Source organism: Callithrix jacchus, chromosome 5, assembly GCF_049354715.1.
Source record: "Callithrix jacchus isolate 240 chromosome 5, calJac240_pri, whole genome shotgun sequence".
NCBI classification, from domain to species: domain Eukaryota; kingdom Metazoa; phylum Chordata; class Mammalia; order Primates; family Cebidae; genus Callithrix; species Callithrix jacchus.
In genome coordinates this window covers 130,272,463-130,291,622 of record NC_133506.1, presented here as the reverse complement: position 1 = coordinate 130,291,622, position 19,160 = coordinate 130,272,463, and the positions used below count along the sequence as shown (strand labels likewise).

The 19,160-nt window shown below is 50.7% G+C and overlaps 1 protein-coding gene across 5 annotated transcripts in view; it reads right to left on the bottom strand.

The window, feature by feature from the left end:
• Positions 1 to 742: 742 nt before the first annotated feature.
• The window catches only part of DNAI2 (dynein axonemal intermediate chain 2), a 38,952-nt gene continuing 20,534 nt past the window's right edge, over positions 743 to 19,160 (bottom strand). For 2 of the 5 annotated variants that reach the window (XM_078374538.1, XM_078374539.1), the window contains exons 7-13: positions 12,488 to 12,627; positions 11,169 to 11,291; positions 7,745 to 7,968; positions 5,884 to 6,019; positions 4,960 to 5,106; positions 3,342 to 3,592; positions 743 to 1,483 (exon numbers count right to left, since the gene is read on the bottom strand). In XM_078374538.1, coding sequence (XP_078230664.1) covers positions 1,393 to 1,483; positions 3,342 to 3,592; positions 4,960 to 5,106; positions 5,884 to 6,019; positions 7,745 to 7,968; positions 11,169 to 11,291; positions 12,488 to 12,627 — 1,112 coding nt within the window. In that variant the 3' untranslated portion in view covers positions 743 to 1,392. Of the gene's footprint in view, positions 1,484 to 3,341; positions 3,593 to 4,435; positions 4,554 to 4,959; positions 5,107 to 5,883; positions 6,020 to 7,744; positions 7,969 to 11,168; positions 11,292 to 12,487; positions 12,628 to 19,160 lie in introns of all 5 variants that reach the window. The other 3 variants (XM_035301672.3, XM_035301674.3, XR_013535982.1) reach the window with 2 other exon arrangements.

The window sequence follows — 19,160 nt, the reverse complement described above, 5'->3', positions numbered from 1 at the left end:
ATTATAGGCATGCACCACCGTACCAGGCTAATTTTTGTATTTTTTATAGAGATAGGGTTTCCCCATGTTGCCCACGCTGATTTCGAACTCCTGGGTTCAAGTGATTCTCTCACCTTGGCCTCCCAAAGTACTGGGATTACAGGCATGAGCCACTGTACCCAGCCAAAAAGATTCATAGTGAGATAGGGTCTCACTATGCTGCCCAGGCTGGTCTCAAGTGATCCTCCTTGACTATTGGGTTAAAGTGATCCTCCTGTCTTGGCCTCCCAAAGTGCTGAGATTATAGGCATAAGCCACAGCACCCAACCGACACAGGCATTTTTCAAGGGCACTTTGGGTCCCTGCCAGGGTCAGCTGCCATCCACAGGCTGATGACAGTCAGGGCATTGTTCCTTCCTAGTGCAAGGCTGGCACTGAGATGCCCTCTTGACCTCCCAACATCTCTGGCAATGGTCACCCCCTGCTCTGGTGAGCTGTGGTTCCAGGGCACCCCCAGGGCAGCCCCCTTCCCGCCCTGGAGTCCCCAAGAGGCCTGCACAGCATCTGGCCAACAGCTGATGAACTCTGCCCCATCACAAGTTCTGAGACAGGGCAAGTCCCTGTCCCACTCCTGGAACCTCCTGTGTAGGGTAAAGATGGTAGGAGCACAGGGTCCCGGGGACGTCATGAATGAATTACAGGAGATGATGTGAAAGGTTCCTGGTGTGGGATGCATCCCACATACTAACTGGTGGCATTGTTATGATTCATTTAACTTTATAAGAATTAGGATAACAGAAAGCATTCAGGTGCGGCAGAACAGCCAAACTCGTCCCACCCATCCCCTCCTACGCACTCAGAGGCTTCTGTCGTGGCAAAGCGGGAAGCTGCCTGATGAGGCATTTTCAAAGTGCACAGACTTTTTGTTCCTGATGTGTGGGTTTTGAGGAGGGTTGATCATGGAGAGGAAATCCCGCCGCCCCCACTCGAAGGTCTTCCCGAGGCCCTGCCATGGCTGCGCAAGTGTGGTTGAGGGTTTGCAAGATTGCAAATGAAAATGACTGCTGGGGAACCTGTGAGAAGCCGAATCCCCGGAAACATCCAGGACCGGCCCTAAGGTGGCCTCAGCCTCGGGGTGGGCTCAGGGTGGCTGAGACCAGGGGGCAGCCAGCTCCCAGACAAGCCCTGCCCCTTCCCTCCCTCCAAGGGGTGGCTTGGGACTCAGTGCCCAGTGAATCAGTGGGGGCCAGCGCTGTGTAGGGGGTAGGGAGTCAGGGCCTGATGCTCCCCGCCCACCACCCAGTGCTGCTTTAAGGGGGTGCTCAGCTCCCCACTTGTGAGAGCAGGGCAATACCAGAGGTGGGAAGGGAAGGCACACAGGGACAGCTCGGCAGTCGAAGGCTGGCTTCTAGGCTAAGTCTTCTTCCTCTTCGTCACCTCCTGTCTCCCCCATCGCTTCCTCTCCCTCCTGCACCACCTCGCCTTCCTCTGAACTCTGTTGCGGCTGCAGGGGAAAGACAGCACAGGAGTGTTGGTGTTGGTGGGAGCAGGCCTTCCCCACTCCCCTGGGATGTGAACCCCACAAGGCCCAAAGCAGCCAAATGGCTGAAGCCTGGGTGGATGAGCACCCTGGAACCCGTGGTGCCAGCTCTGCAGCCAGCGAGGGCCCAGCCGGTGCAGAAGGTAGGCACAGCTGCGGGCATCTGACAGACTTGGGTAAACCCCTGGATTCTGCCACGCCTGGTTTCTCAGTCTCCTTGGCTCGGTCACCCACAGAGAGGACAGGACACTTTGCTGGGCTGTGGCCAGGATTGGAAAGGCTGGGTGTAAGGACTCAGCCTATGGAAAACGGCTTCAGTACCACATGGTACTTTGTGACCAGTGAGTTTTGAGCCATCTTCAACATGCATGTTCAAGATGTACCCTCTATGGAGTAGAGGAGAATACCAGGAGGCAAGGGTTTCTCCTCTCCTGAGAGAGAGGCAGGAAGTGTGTGGCAGGTGGGAGGGGGAAGGGCCAAATTCTGTGGACCTAAACCCCTTCCGAGGCTCAGCTTCTTCACAAAGAACATTCAAGCCATGGTGAGGAGTACATTTTGGGGTGTATGTCACCAAGCACGCTGCCTGCCAGCTACCATTGCATTGTAAAAGGTGGCCAGTGTCATCTTTGCCTTCTGTAGGGCTGGACAGGCCAGGCGTGGTGGGTGGGAGGAGCCCTGGCCTAGGGGTCAGAATCCAGGATTCTAGTCTTGCCTCCATCAGGAATGGACTGAGCTCTCTGCCCCACCTGTATTACCCAGTGTTGGAAGTACCCTCAAATGCAAAATGCACCTGCAGAAGCCACACCTTTTCCTTAGACCCAGGAGGAGGGAGGCAGAAAAGGGAAGGAGTCACAAGATGAAACCAGTTATCTTCTCTGTGTGCTCACCGCCATCCTTCTCTCTGTCCACTCTATCAGGGACCGAGACCTTGCCATACAGCTCTTTTTGCAAGCAGGCATCATGGGAGGGTGCTCTGTGCAGACACACTGGGCCCTGTCTCCCCACACTTGGTCTAACGCTCTATTGTCATCATTTAAAAATTCTTCACACTCTTTAAACAAGGGCCCCACATTTTCATTTTGCAGTGCCCCGACTCCCCAGGTCTGCCGCCAGTCCGGCCCACAAGGGTGAATCCTGGCGTGCACTCCCTGTTTCTTTTCCCTGCCATGCTGCTCTTTGGCTCTTTCATATTTTGGTATCTTATCTGTGGAGCCTAAAGGAAGTGACCCAGACAGATGACGTCTTTTCTTCCTCTGTCCACTGGTACAAAAGAGGGCCTGGAAGGTCACCAGACACCACCTTCATAGTTCCATCTCTCATTTTCCAGATAAGAAATTAAGGAACCAAGAAGTGAAGTGACCGACTCAGATGATACAGTTAGAAAGTGCGGTAGAGCCGGGGCCACGGACAGATGAGCTGACATTAGGTCACACTCATGACACCGGACCTGGGTAAGCCAGCATGACATGTATGCCACTAATGTCATAGCCCTTCCCTCCAGGGGCCTCAAGGCCCGTTCCTCTCTGACAGTTCACTTACCTCTAGGACCCTTGTTCAGTCACTCAACAGGCATGTTCAAGATGTACCCTCTATGGGGGAGGGGAGGACAGCAGGAGGCATGGAGCGTGGCTCCTGCCTGTAAGAAGCCTGAAGTCTGTTTGGAGACTTAGGATTCTTTGGAAGGAAGGGAATAATTCTTCCCACTTGCCAGGTAAAAAACCTAAGGTCCAGTGGGTAAGGCTACTTGCTCGAGGTCACCCAGGAAGTCAGCAAGCAGAAGCAGAACCCAAGGGCCACTGCTCCCGCCCAGTCCCCAACCCACCCAGCCCCCGTCCAGGACCCTACAGGCTTTGGCTTCGGCTTGATGGCGTCTGCCTCCTGCTTCTTCATCTCTGCGAAGATGATGTCGAAAAACTCTTCCTCGGCCTTGCTGACCAGCACCTCCAAGTCTGTGGCCAGCTCCTCGTCCCTCTGCTCCTCGTCCCTGCCCTCCGCCTTGCCCTTCTCCTTCAGCCGCATCTCCCGGTACCTGGCCTCCAGGATCTTCTCTCGCCGGGTCTCACGCTCAAACATCTGGGCATACAGGGACAGAGAGAACCCGGTGGGGAGAGGGCAGGATGGGAAGCGACTCCAGGGCAGGGGCCAGGTGGGGCTTCTGCGGAGCTCTCCTGTCTCCACACAGTCCCTGTAGAGGTCTGTACCCAGGGCTGGTGTCAAGGAAGGAAGGCTGAATATTGGGGCTGGAAGGCTGCAGCAGGGACGCTGAGTCACTCAATGCCAAGCAGCACCAAGTTCCCTGACCATAGAGCGCCCTTTGGAGCTATGAAATATGGTGGCCCTTGGCCCAACAAGGGCCAGCTCAATGGCAAGATTCCAGTCTCAGGCAGAGCCAGGAAGCTCTCCCGGCCTCAGCACTAGGGTTTTTCAATTTCACAGTGTTCCCCGTGGTTCTGGGGAGTTGCCTGCAGGGCTGCCCACTGGGAAGGCATGTAGGAATGGATCTCAGTCCCTCTCTTCAAGCCTCCTTCCATCTGTCTTTTCTGTTGGCATTCTAAGCCTTCAGGCTGGATGCAGTGGCTCATGCCTATAATCCCAGCACTTTGGGAGGCTGAGGAGGGAGGACTGATTTAGCCTGGGAGGTGGAGGCTGCAATGGGCCATGATTGTGCCACAGCACTCCAGCCTGGGCAACAAAGCAAAACCCAGTCTCAAAATAAAATAAAATAGATACAATAAGAATAAATAAAATAAAATAATTAGGCCGGGCACGATGGCTCACGCCTGTAATCCCAGCACTTTCAGAGGCCAAGGTGGGCAGATCATCTTGAGGCCAGGAGTTCAAGACCAGCCTACCCAATATGATGAGACCACGTCTCTATTAAAAATACAAAAATTAGCTGGGCACGGTGATGCGCACCTGTAATCCCAGCTACTCAGGAGGCTGAGGCAGGAGAATCACTCGAACCTGAGAGGCAGAGATTGCAGTGAGCCGAGATCACGCCATCGCACTCCAGCGCGGGCAACACAGTAAGACTCTGTCTCAAAAATAAATGAATAAATTAAAAAAAATTAAATTAAATTAAAATACAATGTAATACAATAAAATACTAAGCCTTCATTGTAAAGGTTCTGCAAAAAAAAAAAAAAAGTGTTATTCGAGACTAGACAAACTGGCCAAGTTAAACCTCTTTGATTTACAGCTAAAAACCTGAACCTAGAGAGTGAAGCTACTTACTGAAGGCCACTTAGCTCCACAGCATTTGAGCAAGGGCTCCAACACCTATTTATGGAGCCCACTTCCGGACACTGCCTCCCCCAAAATGCGCACCCATGTCCAAGGGATGAGGGGGAGGGGACATTGATTTTTCTGACTAGTCTGCTCTGCGGTGGGGACAGGTCGGGACTTGCCGGAGGGGTTCTCCCCACGAGCCTGGCACTTACAGAGGAGGCTATGTTCCTCTCATTCCTTTGGAGGGTGGAGAGCCCACTGGAGACCTCCAGCAGGGTGGTTGTCCCCAGCTGGGAGCCGCAGGCGATGAGACACCCGTTGTCCTGCACCCGGAGGCAGAAGAGGGCCTCGTCACACACCTGCAGAAGGGGCCAGGCAGAAGAGACAGGAGCAAAGTTATGTGTGTCTGATTAACTGGCCCTGGGGAGGCTCCACCACTTGGCCCTGTTCAAACACCCTTGGGGACACCTCTGCCACACAGGATGAAGTTCAAACTTGGAGACTGGCCGTTAAGACCCCTGGCTTCCCTGCCTCATCTCCCGCCCCATCCCTTCAGTTCCATCTCACAGTCACCCTGCGGTTCTCCACGCCCCCACCCTTCCATGGCCCTAGCCAGCAGGGCTCAGCTCTGGCCACCCTGACCAGAAGGGGACGATCCAGCAGCCAACCCCTGGGGGCTCTGCCTGTAGGCAGGAGATGCCAGGTACCCACTTTCATTTTTTAAAAAATTTCCCCCAGGTGGTTCTGTTGAACCACGAGGGTGCCAAGTCCCCCAGATCCCTTAACCTTTGACACACCACCCTCTATTTATGGACCCCACTTCAGGACACCACACTGCCTCCCCAAAATGTGCACCCATGTCCTAGGGGCTGGGGGGAGGGGACATTTATTTTTCTGACTAGCCAGGTCAGGACGGGACATGCTGGGGGGGTTCTCCCCAGGTGCCCCGCACTTACAGAGCACACACTCCAAAGCAATCACTGCAGTCAGCCTGCACGAAGCTCCCCCGCAGAGGCCCAAACACACCTGGCCACACACTGCACACGTGCCCACAGCACCCCACACCCACACCCACACCCACGCCAAGGCCTGGCTCCCGGAGGACCCAGATGCACAGGAAGGGACGTGCGGATGACCTTCAGACTGAGGGCGGGGTCGCACTGCTTGAACACAAAGTCCCAGATGTCCAGGGTCCCGTCCATCTTGGTGGTGAAGAAAACCGCCGGCCTCACGGGGCTCCAGGCAGCATCAGTGAGGTAAGCCATGTGGTACCTGTGGGAGGCAGCCCACATGATGGCTGGAGGGACAGAGGCCTCTGAGCCACAGCTCGGGTCACTCGGTCCCTTCTGGGCTCCAGGGTCTCAAGAGTCTTTTGAGGCAGGAAGTTCTTCCTTGTGTCTGACTTCTAGCTGTGCTGACCTCACCCACCCATAGCTCACAGGCTGCTCTTTTTTCTTTTCTTTTTCTTTTTTGAGATAGAGTCTCACTCTATCACCCAGGCTAGAGTGCAATGGGGTGATCTCGGCTCACTGCAACCTCTGCCTTCTGAGTTCAAGTGATTCTCTTCTCAGCCTCCTGAGTAACTGGGATTACAGGCACCTGCTGCCACACCTGGCTAATTTTTTTATTTTTAGTAGAGACGGGATTTCACAATGTTGGCCAGGCTGGTCTCGAACTCCTGACCTCAGGTGTCCAACAGTCTGCTCTTTAAAGGGTTCTGGGCTGGTCATGGGCAGTGGCTCATGTCTGTAATCCCAGCACTTTGGGAGCCCAAGGTGGGAGGATGACTTGAAGCCAGGATTTTGAGACCAGCCTGGGCAACGTGGCAACGTGGCAACGTGGCAACTCTGTCTTTACAAAACAGTTTTAAAAATAGCTGGGTGTGGTGGCAACCACCTATGGTCCCAGCTCCTTGGGAGGCTGAAATGGGAGGATTGCTTAAGCCCAGGAGGTCGAGGCTTCAGTGAGCCATGCTTGTGCCACTGCACTCCAGCCTGGGCAACAGAGTGAGACCCTGTCTCAAATAAACCAAATAAAGGGCTCTGGGCACCGTCCTTCCGGTGGACTGGCCGCTGGCGCCTCTCTGCTACTGACTCCAGGTGGCAGGCGCTTGTTAGTGGACCTGGTCCCACCCTGGGACTCATGGATAGGTGTCAGAGGGAGGACATGCCCAGAAAAGCTGCTAGTACTGAGATGAGGAGAGTGTCACTTCCTGCTTGGTTCCATCTGGATTTTCAAGAGTTTCTTCAGTGAAGATCGGAAGTTTTTTAAAAAGAGACACACGTGCACACACAATGGAACCTTCAGATTTTCACCAAAACCTCTTCTCCTTCATTGCAATGTAGCTGTAGCTGGGCCCCTGATGGGCAAGGCAGAGACTACATTTCACGGTCACCTTTGCAACTGAGTGTGTTGACAGCCAAGCCACAGTGGGAAAAACGATCAAGACTAAAGAAAGGGTGCAATGGCTCACGGCTGTAATCCCATCACTTTGGGAGGCCAAGGTCGGCAGATCACCTGAGGTCAGGAGTTCGAGACCAGACTGGCCAATATGGCGAAACCCTGACTCTACTAAAAATACAAAAATTAGCTGGGTGTGGTGGCAGGTGCCTGTAGTCCCAGCTGCTGGGGAGGCTGAGGCAGGAGAATCGCTTGAACCCGGGAGGCGGAGGCTGCAGTGAGCCGAGATCACGCCACTGCACTGAGCCTGGGGCCAAGAGGGAGAACCTGTCTCAAAAAAAGAAAAAAAGGAAAGAAAATTAAGCCTGTTTTATTAAAATAATGGCCATTATTTTTAGCAATTGAGTGGTTTGAAGCCTATCCTTTTCTGGGGTGGCTGGAGCAAGTCACTTGCTAACACAGGCTCGGGTGTTTGTGGAGGGTTTTTTTCTCCATTTTACAGATGGACATATGGAGGCTCAGGACTCTTTGGGGCCCTGCTGGGCCCACTCCATCCCCTCCTCTCTGCAGTCCCTCCCATCCTCAGCATCCCCTTACTTGGTCCACATGATGGATGACTCCCGGCTGTCTTCAGACCAGATGCGGGCTGTCCAGTCGCCCACCGTTAGGAAATTCTTTGGGTAGAAGGGGTTCCTCTGGAGGGCATAGATGGGACCGTGATGGCCCGAGAAGGTGCACACGATCTTCTCGGCTGGCGTCTTGGCCTTGCGGTTGCAGGAGATGATGATGCCCTGCTCGGTGCCCACCATGAACTTGGTGGGCTGTGGAAGGAGCGACACAGGAGGGGAAGGCTCTGTGAACCATCAGCTCTGTGCTTAGTGGGCGTGGCCAGGTGCCTGCTGGGGTGGGGTCTGCAGGTGTCAGAAAGGCCCTCAGATCAAGCTTCTGCTTAGGCTGTGGCCCCACCAGGAGAGCTGTCTCCACTCTTCCTGGGCTCCTCAGACCCCACCTTGTTTTTGGAAGCTGCTCCAGGAGCCTGTGCTTAGTGAAGCCCACCCTGCTCCCTCCAGGAGCCTGTGCTTAGTGAAGCTAGAGGGTTGTCACCAGCTCCCTTCACAGCCCATCACTGTGACCATGATGCATTTGGCCAACCAGATCCTGAATGTTTGCTTACAGGGAGAGTAAACAAGGCCCAGGGAGGGGATGCAGTGTGACCCACCCAGATCACTCACAAGATGGGCTGAGCCTGCCCTGGCATGACGGTGACATTTTTCTTTTTTCTTTTTCTTTTTTTTGAGACAGAGTCTCGCACTGTCGCCTGGGCTGAAGTGCAGTGGTGCGATCTCGGCTCACTGCAACCTCCGCCTCCCAGGTTCAGGTGATTCTCCTGCCTCAGCCTCCCAAGTATCAGGTGTGCGCCACCACGCCCAGCTAATGTTTTTGTATTTTTAGTAGAGACGGGGTTTCACCATGTTGGCCAGGCTGGTTTCTAACTCCTGACCTCAGGTGATCCATGTGCCTCAGCCTCTCAAAGTGCTGGGATTACAGGTGTGAGCCACCACGTCCAGCCGACAGTGACATCTGTCAGCATTGTCCAGGCTGGTGTCCCCGAGAACTCAGAGCAGGTGGCCGGCCGATCAGCACTCAGGAAGCTGCCTGGCAGCTGGTGATGTAATTTGTCCCTCTACTGCTGGCTGGTGAGCTCTTTGAGGAGTGCAAGCTTGTCTTATGTGGGCCCATCTCCCACAAACTGACCTCTAATAGCTGCCCACTTCACTGCAGACTGAATACACAAAGGCAGGTCTCTGGACTCCTGATCCAGTGCTCCCTCTGAGCACAACCCCCTCGATCATGCAATGCCCTGCCTCGTTCACCGTTCCGTGGCTTAACTTCCAAGCTAGATCAGACAACCTCCACCAGCAGGGCCTGAGCCTACCATGGCGTTGTGTCCCCAGCATTCCAAATGGAAAAAGCAGCTGAGTAAAGTAGGGGATGAGCATGGTGAAGGGAGGGCCTTTGTCAATGGGCTCAGATTGAGAGAATGTGCTCTCTTTCCGGGTCCACAAGGGGGCATAGTTTTAAGGGCAAAAACTTCCCAGCGTCATGTACCCCTGTCCCCATGCCTCTCCATCCGGGAGATTTAACAGTCTCGGTTTAATTTTCACATATGCAGGAAAGGGTCAAAAGTCAATCACTCCAGCGGAAGTTCTAAGGAACTCCTTTCATTCATTGGCCAGGGGTCTTGGAGAAGGTTGGGGGGTCCTCCCAGGTTAGAAGTCCCCTTCTTCCACACCCCTTCAGGATCCATGTTTGGGTCCCCTTCCACGAACACTCCCTTTGTGGAAGCCATCTTTCTCTCTCTCTCCTGCCTTTTCCCTCTGGAGTCCCCTTCCACACTCTCTCGTGGAAGCCTGTCTTCCCCTCCTAAACTCCATCTCTATTCCCAACCACTCAGTGTGGAATCTGCTCTCCTCTCCCGGATTCCATCTTTCTGGATTCTCTTGCTCAGTGTGAGAGGAGCTTTCCTTCTCTGGTTTTCCCGCTCCTGGGAGCCCTTCTCGCTCAGTGTGAGAGTGGCTTTTCTTTCTCTCGCTCAGTGTGAGAACTAGCTGTTTCTCGCTCTACCTAAATAAATCACTTTCTGCAAACACTTTTTGAGTCTGGTATTTACTTTACAAGCACACCTGCCGTGGTCCTCTCTCTCATTCTTGAGAGAGTGGGAGACCAAGAACCTGCAACATTCTCTTGGGGGAGCTGTGCCTCCCCGGCACCCCAAAAACCCAGTCACAGGATGTCCTCTGCAGGCGATGAACCAGCCCCTACAGAACGTTTTCCTGAGCCCTCGCCACCCCAACCTCCATGCCCAGGGCCTTGTCCTCTGGGGAGGGGGTCAGTTGAATTGTCTCCTCATCCCACCAGCATTCATCTCTCAGCCTTGGACTGGGGTTGCCCAGGCAGGTTCAAGGTCAGAGGCTCCCAAAGCCCCAGGAATGGTGGCGCATGACCCAGAAGCAAACAAGTGACACCACAAGGGGGAACCAGGCCTGGGATGCACTAAGACATAAACCAAGACTCAGCCCAAGCCAAAAGCCAACAACACGGGAAAGCTGCCTTCTTCTTTTAGAGAGGAAGTCTTCCTTTGCTGCTTCTAGAAGCCTCCCTCCTCTAACACATTTGCATTACGCTCAGCCTTTGATATTTCACTTGTTTTTCTTGTCTTACGTAGGGACAGCATCTTGCTACGTTGCCCAGGCTGGTTTTGAACTCCTGGACACAAGTGATCCTCCCACCACAGCCTCCCAAAATGCTGGAATTACAGCTGTGAGCCACCATGCCTGGCCTCACATTGATGTTTTCCTTCCTTCCTTCCTTTCTTCCTTTTTCTTTTCTTTTTCTCTCTCTCTTTCTCCTTTCCTTTCTTTTTTGGTAAAGATTGGGGGTCTTACTATGTACCCAGGCAGGTCTTGAATTCTCGGCCTCCCAAAGTGCTGGGATCACAGGTGACAGCCACCGTGCTCGGCCAAACTTTGATATTTCTGTGTCATTCTTTCTTAGTTACGGAATGCTGAGACCATGTCTGTGCCCTGGTTTTCCTCTCCAACACCTCTTCTTTCCCCAGAGGAGGGCAGATGACCAGCCTAGGGCCCCCATGCCAGGTAGGGCCAGGACCTGGGTTGGAGACTAGGCCTCAGGATGTTGGTCCTGGGCATGACCTTCCCCATGAAACAGGGCTTTTCTGGAATTGTCCTGTCAAAACATTGCCCTCTGTGTTAAGCTGGGCTACTGGCCAAAAGATGACTTGGTGTGATGACGACGATGGTGTCCTTCTTCAAGAAGCTCTGCTGCCCCCTGCTGGAAAGTTGCTGTAAAGGCCACACACGTCTAGGATGGCTGCAGGAAGGTTGGCCTCTCTGGGCTGGTGCTGGGTTCTGTGAGCTCCTGGTATCCTAGCCATGGCCTGTCTTCAGCCCTGGCTGCCCTGGCAATGGAAGTCGGGGAAGGGACAGCAAAAGACACTCACCAAAGTAGATTCGAACTCCAGGGAGATGGCCCCCAAGGCATTTTCCAGCTGCTCCTTTCTGGTGATGTCCATGATCACGACCTCAGTGGGCTCACTTATCTTTCGGATGTCCCACCACATGACCTGGTGGGAGGAGGGGTGACTGTGAGACCTGCAGGCCCTGCATTCCCCACCCCCACCGCTTTTGCCTTCCCCACCCCCGCCCCACCTTCCTGGGGCCAGCCACTGGGACACAAAGGATGGGGCTCCTAGCAATCCATGGGAGCAAATACACTTTGAGGATTGCTGCTCTGTCCACAGTCCCCACACCTGGCTGATCCTCAAAGTCACCGGCAAGCTTCATGAAATCCAAATGCCGAGCCCTCGCCCCTGACCTACTGAACCAAAACCAGGCGCAAGGCCAAGAATAGGTACACGCCGAGACTCCTCGCCATAAGGCGATGTCCAGCAATGTTAGAAGCGCACGTGTTTCCTGACCTAGAAGTCCACTGCCAGCAATGTCTGCTGTAGATGAACCCTGCACGTGTGCGATAATCTGTGTATAAAGACGCTCTTTGGTACATTTTGGGGAGTAGCAACAAACTACTAGAATCCATATATAAATAGTGGCAACCCACACGATGCCAGGATTAACAGGCCTGGGGCAGCGGTGTATGAAACATGAAACCATCTCCAAGGTACACAAGATGAAAAACACCAAGTGCGGAATAGTGTGCAAAGTGTACAAAAAGAAAGTGAAGAAGAGAGATGTGTTTCCTTGAATATGCAGAGACTAGCTCTGAAGGCAGACATAAGAGATAGCTGCCTGCAGGGAGGGGAGGAGGTGCGGACGGAGGTGGGAGGAAGGCATTTTCCTTTTTGTACCTTTTAGATTCTGTCCCGTGGGCATGTATTACCACTATTCAATTTTAGAATAAAGTGTTAGGCCAGGTGCTCACGCCTGACACCTGTAATCCCAGCATTTTGGGAGGCCAAGGCAGGTGGATCACCTGCGGTCAGGAGTTCAAGACCAGCCTGGCCAACATGGTGAGACCCCATCTCCACTAAAAACAAAAAATTAGCTGGGCATGGTGGTGAGCGCCTATAATTGCAGCTACTTGGGAGGCTGAGGCAGGAGAATTGCTTGAACCCGGGGGGTGGAGATTGCAGTGAGCCAAGACTGTGCCATTGCACTCCAGCGTGGGCAAGCCATCTCAAAACAAAATAAAATATAAAATAAAATGTGTTAAAGGAAATATCCCCAGGGATTCTGATGGGGAACCAGGGAACTGTTACTGTCTCCCCTTCCCTTGCCTCCCCAGTGTCTGGCCGGTGGGTACCTGCCCATCTGTGGATGCTGAGAAGCACTCGGTGCCCGTCTTAGACTGCAGCCAGATGGTGCCATACACAGGGTCTCGGTGGCTGAACTCGATGGTGGATAGGTCAGCCACCAGGCTGCCCTTCCGGGTGTCCCAGCAGGCTGGTGAGTAAGGAGATGAAGGGGTGGAGGTGGGCACAGGCTTCCTTCCCTGGGGCAGGGAGCGGTGGTGGGGGGTGCCTGCTGCTTCTGGTTTGGCAGGTATGTGGTTTTTTAGAATCAGGGCTTGGTTCCAACCAGCCTGAGTTTCCTACCAGCCCCCATGGACCCTCTGGAGATACTCCAAGAGTGCAAGCTTCATTCAGTCCTTGAGCCCCTCCCAGGCATCGACTCCCTACACAACACTTGACCCAGGGAAAGCCTCTGGGGACAGGACAGGCAGAGTGGCAGGGGAACACATGAGGGTGGTCAGGGAAGGCCTGGAGGAAGGGACAGGTCGCTGAGATGGAAGGCCAGCCTCAGGATGGAGGAAGCCAGGTGAGAGGAGAGCTGAGTCCCTGCCACCTCCTATTTTAAGTAGTTACAAATAACAAAGTACTTAGTTCATAAGCTTTGACTTAGTATTTCTCCAAGTCCAAGGCATTTGCCCCTGAAGTGAGCTGGTCCAGAAATAGGTTTTCTTAGATAAGCCTGCGCAGCCAGGCACAGGGGCACATTAGGAGGCTGAGGCAAAAGGATCGCTTGAGCCCAGGATTTCAAGACCAGCTTAGGCAACATAGTGAGACCCCGTCTCTACAAAAAAATTAAAAAATAAGCTGGGCATGGTGGTACATCCCTGTAGTCCCCGCTACTCGGGAGGCTGAGGTGGGAGAATTGCTTGAGCCTGGGAGGTTGAGGCTGCAGTGTAAGATTGTGTCACTGCACTCCAGCCTGGGCAACAGGGCAAGACTCTGCCTCAAAAATAAAGATAGGCCAGGCGCGGTGACTGACACCTGTAATCCCAGCACTTTGGGAGGCTGAGGTAGGCGGGTCACGTGAGGTCAGGGGTTCGAGGCCAGCCTGGCCAACATGGTGAAACCCTGTCTCCACTAAAAATACCAAAAAATCAGCCAGGGGTGGTGGCAGGTGACTGTAATCCCAGCTTCTCAGGAGGCTGAGGCAGGAGAATCGCTTGCACCTGGGAGGCGGAGGTTGCAGTGAGCCGAGATCACGCCATTGTCCTCCAGCCTGAGCAACAAAGTGAGACTACGAGAGTATCTCAAAACAAAACAAAAAATAAAAATAAAAGGTGAGTCTGCTCTGCTTTGGCAAAGCAGCGCTCAAGGGTAGGACCCACTGGGTCCCGCATGGCCCTAGATGGCCCTTCTTGGAGCAGCAGAGCACCAGAGCCTGGGCTGGTATGAGCTGGCATGAAAAACCACTGAAAGAGGTTATGAATAATGAGTGAGCCAAGGCTACTGAATTAATCATGGCAAAGTGGCTCTGCTTCAGTCTTTTAGAGCTCTGGCACCCAGATAATTTGGCAGGGACGTTTAAGGGAGCCCAGGTCTATTCCATACTCTGAAAGCTCCCCTGGGCAGGAGGCAGCAGGTCTGAGAGGGAGCTTCGGGCCTCAGGAAGCAGCTGACTACAGAGAGTTTCCCAGGAGCAGTTTCTCAGCCATCCTGGCCCCCACTGCAGCAAAAGTGTGAGAACATACACAGGTGGGAGGAGTGGGGAATTCTTTTCACGCCCAGGGGCAAGACCGTCCTGGGTGTAGTTATGGGTTGGGTGTCTGGCGACTTCAGGGTCAGGGGAACAGAACAAGTAGAGACATTCAGAGCCAATCCAGGCAGGTGACTTCTGATCTCACTAGGTATTGAATTAAAAAAAGGCAGTTTTGGCTGGGTGTGGTGGCTCACGCCTGTAATCCCAGCACTTTGGAAGGTCAAGGCGGTGATAACTTGAGGTCAGGAGTTTGAGACCAGCCCGGCAAACATTGCAAAACTCTGTTTCTACTAAAAATACAAAAATTAGCCAGGTGTGGTGGCACATGCCAGCCACTTGGGAGGCTGAGGCAGGAGAATCACTTGAACTCGGGAGGCAGAGATTGCAGTGATTGCAGTGAGCCAAGATTGCACCACTGCACTCCAGCCTGGGTGACAGAGCAAGACTCTGTCTCAAAAAAAAAAAAAAAAAAAATCAGTTATCCAGGTGTGCCATCAACAAACTTCGTGAAGTAAGGACCTCCTCCATAACAGCAGGGAGAAAACTGGCAAAAAGGGTCAGAATCAACTTTTTCAGAACTCTGGAAATTAGCTAGAGGCTTACAGCAGTCGGGAGAATGTTTATTCAAGAAAAACAGTAGAACCTTGGTTTAAAAAAAACAGTGGTATTTTCACATGCCCTAGTTAAGACAGCACACTCTGCAGTTCCATGGTGGCCTTGAAAAATCACATTCTGTACTCCTGATGAAAAACAGTAGCCTGGCGCCACCAGAGGGAGCAGAATGGGCTGGAGCTCCTTTCAAGTCTCATGCCCAGAGAACTGTCATTATCTAACCTGTCTGGTGGTTCCCTGATAAGGCTCCTCCTGCAAGGTTGGCTGTAATTGACTTGGTTCAGCCTTTCCCTGGAGTGGAAAGTCTTTTCATCAGGATGTAATTGCAGGCAACTGACTAACTCTGCAGCTTCCTGAGGCAGTGGATAACAGGGGCAGCAAGGAATAGACCCACGAAAAGGCTTAAAAGGAAAAGCTGGGCCAGGTACAGTCACACCTGTAATCCTAGTACTTCGGGGGGCTGAGGCAGGACTGCTTGAGGCCAGGAGTTCACAACCAACCTGATCAACATAGTAAAACCCCATCCCTATTTTTTCTCTCTCTCCCCCACTCCCTCCTGCTCGCTCGCTCTCTTTCTTTTTATTTCTCTCTATAGAGACAAGATCTCACTATGCTGCCCAGGCTAGTTTTGAACTCCCGAACTCAGGTGATCCTCCCGCCTCGGCTTCCCAAAGTACTAGGATTACAGGTATGAACCACCATGCTTGGCCTCTATTATATTTAAACAAAAAAGTAAATAAATAAAAGGAAAAGCCGGAGCATGACGTGTCCACAAGGGCTCTGAAAAACTCAGACGTATTCCTGGGAGTCTAGAAGGTCACACACGCGGATAGAGCTGTGTGCATGCCCAGAGCTGTGTCATGCTCAGGAAAGATGACAAGGCCCTAAACTCTCGTCTCTGGCTGACCTCATCTCTGCACTGACGCTAAGGCAGAGTTGACCACGGCCTGCCACGTGTAAAGGCATGCTCACACGCACACAGAGCCTCTTAGCAGAGAAGGGGAGGTGTTTTTGGTGACAGATGCTTAAGGGAACTTTTGTCCAATCATTCACTCATCACTAAGCTAAGCAGAGACTATAGAGGTCACATGTGACAGAGAATACAGACTTTCCAGCACCAGCTAAGAAAATTCATGAATGCAACAAAGAACAACTACAGCACACAGCGACAGCACAAACTCTGCGAGGCCTGTCGACCTGATCTGCAAAGTTGCCACATTAGATCATACACAAAGTATAGTTTTTAATTAAAAATATTATAAGACATGCCAAGAAATAAAAATATATGGCCCATTACAGGAATGAAAAAGCAATAAATAGAGACTGTCCCCAAGAAGCCCAAATGTCAGCCTAACTACACAAAGGCCTTATATTAGCTCTGCTAAACACGTTCAGAGAACTAAAGGAAGTCATATCAAAAGAACTCAAGAAAGCATGAGACGATATCTCACCATATAAAAAGTACAAATAGACAGAAATTATTAGTAGTAGTATTGGAGACAAGAGTTTCGCTTTGTTGCCCAGCCTGGAGTGCAATGGTGTGATCTCGGCTCACTGCAACCTCTGCCTCCTGGGTTCAAGCAATTATCTTGCCTCAACCTCCCAACGAGGTGGGACTACAGGTGCATGTCACCACACCTGACTGATTTTTTTATTTGTATTTTAGTAGAGGCGGGGTTTGATCATGTTGCCCAGGCTGGTCTTGAACTCCTGAGCTCAGGTAATCCACCCACCTCAGCCTCCCAAAGTGCTGGGATTACAGGCATGAGCCACTGCACCCAAACAAGACAGAAATTACTTTTTTAAAAAAGATAAAATAGAAATTCTGGAGGCAATAACCAAAATAAACATATGGTAGAGAAGCTTCAGGATGGCATATTTGAGCAGGGAGAAGAATCACTGAACTTGAAGATGAGTCAATTGAGATTATGTAGTCTGGGGAATAGAAAGAAAAGAGAACAAAGAAAAACAGAGTCTAAAGGCCTATGGGACACCATCAAGCATGCCAACATACACATAATGGAAGTCGCAGAAGGAGAGGAGAGAGAGAAAGGGTAGAAAAGGATATTTGAAGAAATAATGGTTGTAAATATTTCATGTTTGATTTTTTAAAAAAATCAATCTATACATCCAAGAAACTCAATGAATTCCAGGTGGGATAAACTCAAAGATATCCATACCTTGAAATAGCATAATCAAAGCTGAAGCCAGAGACTCTTGAAAGAAGCAAGAGAAAAAATGGCTCATCACATACTTGGGGTCATCAATGAGATTAACAGCTGAAGCTGGCTGAGGTGGCTCCTGAAATCCCAGCGCTTTGGGAGGCTGAGGTGGGAAAATTGCTTGAGGCCAGGAGTTCGAGACCAGATGGGGTAACAGAGCAAGACCCCATCTCTACAAAAATTAAAAAATAAAAAAGTTGGATGTTGTGACATGCACCGTCATCCCAGCTACTCGGGAAGCTGAGAATTGCTTGAACCCAGGAGTTTGAGGCTGCAGTGAGCTATGATCATGGCACTGCATTCCAGCTTGGGTGACAGAGTGAGATGCTGTCTCTAAAAAAAAATAGAAAAAAAAAAAAAAAGAAATGATAAGGGAATTAAAATGGTACACTAGAAAATATGTAACACAAAAGAAGGCAGTTATGGAGAAAGAACAAAAAATAAGACATATAGAAAAAAGCAAAAGGGCAGATGTAAATCCTACTTTATCAGTAATTATATTAACGTAAATAGATTAAACTCTCCACTTAAAACCAGAGTAGATTAAACTCTCCACTTAAAACCAGAATAGATTAAAAGGAAAAAAAAAATTATAATCCAGGCTGGGCACCATGGCTCACACCTGTGATCCCAGCACTTTGGGAGGCCGAAGTGGGCAGATCACTTGAGGCTAAGAGTTCAAGACCAGCCCGGCCAATGTGGTGAAACCCTGTCTCTACTAAAAATACAAAAATTAGCCTCGCTTGGTGGCTCGCATCTGTAATCCCAGCTATTTGGGAGGCTGGGGCAGGAGAATAACTTGAACCTGGGAGGCAGAGGTTGCAGTGAGCTGAGATTGTGCCACTGCACTCCAGCCTGGCAATATAGAGAGACTCCCTCTCAAAAAAAAAAAAATTATGATCCATCTGTATGTCAGCTATATCTAATCTACAAGAGACATTTATTTTTATTTTTTGAGATGGAGATATTATATACTGATAAAAGGGTGAATTAACTGGAAAACATAACAACTATAAACACGTATGTATACCAAATAACATAGCCTTAACATATGGGAAGCAAAATCTGACAAAATTGAGGGAGAAACAGACAATTCAACAAGAATAATTGCAGGTGTCAGTATCCTACTTTCAATAACAGATTGAATAGTAACGACTAGGTGAAGGACCAGTGAGGAAACAGAAGTCTTGACCAACACTGTGAACAAGACCTCCCAGACATCTACAGAACACGCCACTGGACAATAAGCAGAATATGGTCTTCCCAAGTGCTCACGGAACAGTCTCCAGGATAGATAACATACTAGGCCATAAAACAGGTCTCAATAAATTTTAAAAGACTGAAATAAGGCCAGGTATGGCAGTTCACGTCTATAATCCCAGCATTCCAAGAGGCCAGCTGAGGCAGGTGGATCGCTTGAGTTTAAGACCAGCCTGGGCAATATAGTGAAACCTGTGTCTACAAAAACTACAAAAATTAGCCAAGCATGGTGGCACATGCCTATAGTCCCAGCTACTCAGAAGGCTGAGGCAGGAGGATTGCCTGGACCCAGGAGGTCAAGGCTGCAATGAGCTGTGATTGGGCCACTGCACGCCAGTCAGGGCAAAAGAGCAAAACTGTATCAAAAAAAAAAAAAAAAAATTGAAATAATGCAAAGTGTATTTTCTGACCAAACTGAAATGAAACTAGGAATCGATAACCAAAGGAAAACTAGAAAATGTATACATATGTGGAAGATAAACAACATATCCCTAAACACCAATGGATCAAAGAAGAATTCAAAAGGGAAACTAGAAAATACTTTGAAATAAATGAACATGGAAATATTCCACACCAAAGCATATGGGAAGCAGCTAGAGTAGTGTTTACAGGGACATTTACAACTCTAGATGCCTATATTTTTTAAAATCCCAAATCAATAGCCTAACTTTCCACCTTAAGAAATTAGAAAAATTAGAGCAAATTAAATTCAAAACAAACAGAAGGAAAGACGTAAAAAAATATTGGTGTGAAAAAAAAATAGAGAATTAAAAAACAACTGAGAAAAATCAATACAGCCAAAAGTTGGTTCTTTGAAAAGAAAATGAAATTGACAGCCCTCTAGGTAGTCTGACCAAGTAAAAAAAGAGTAAAGTTGGATTACTTTAATTACTA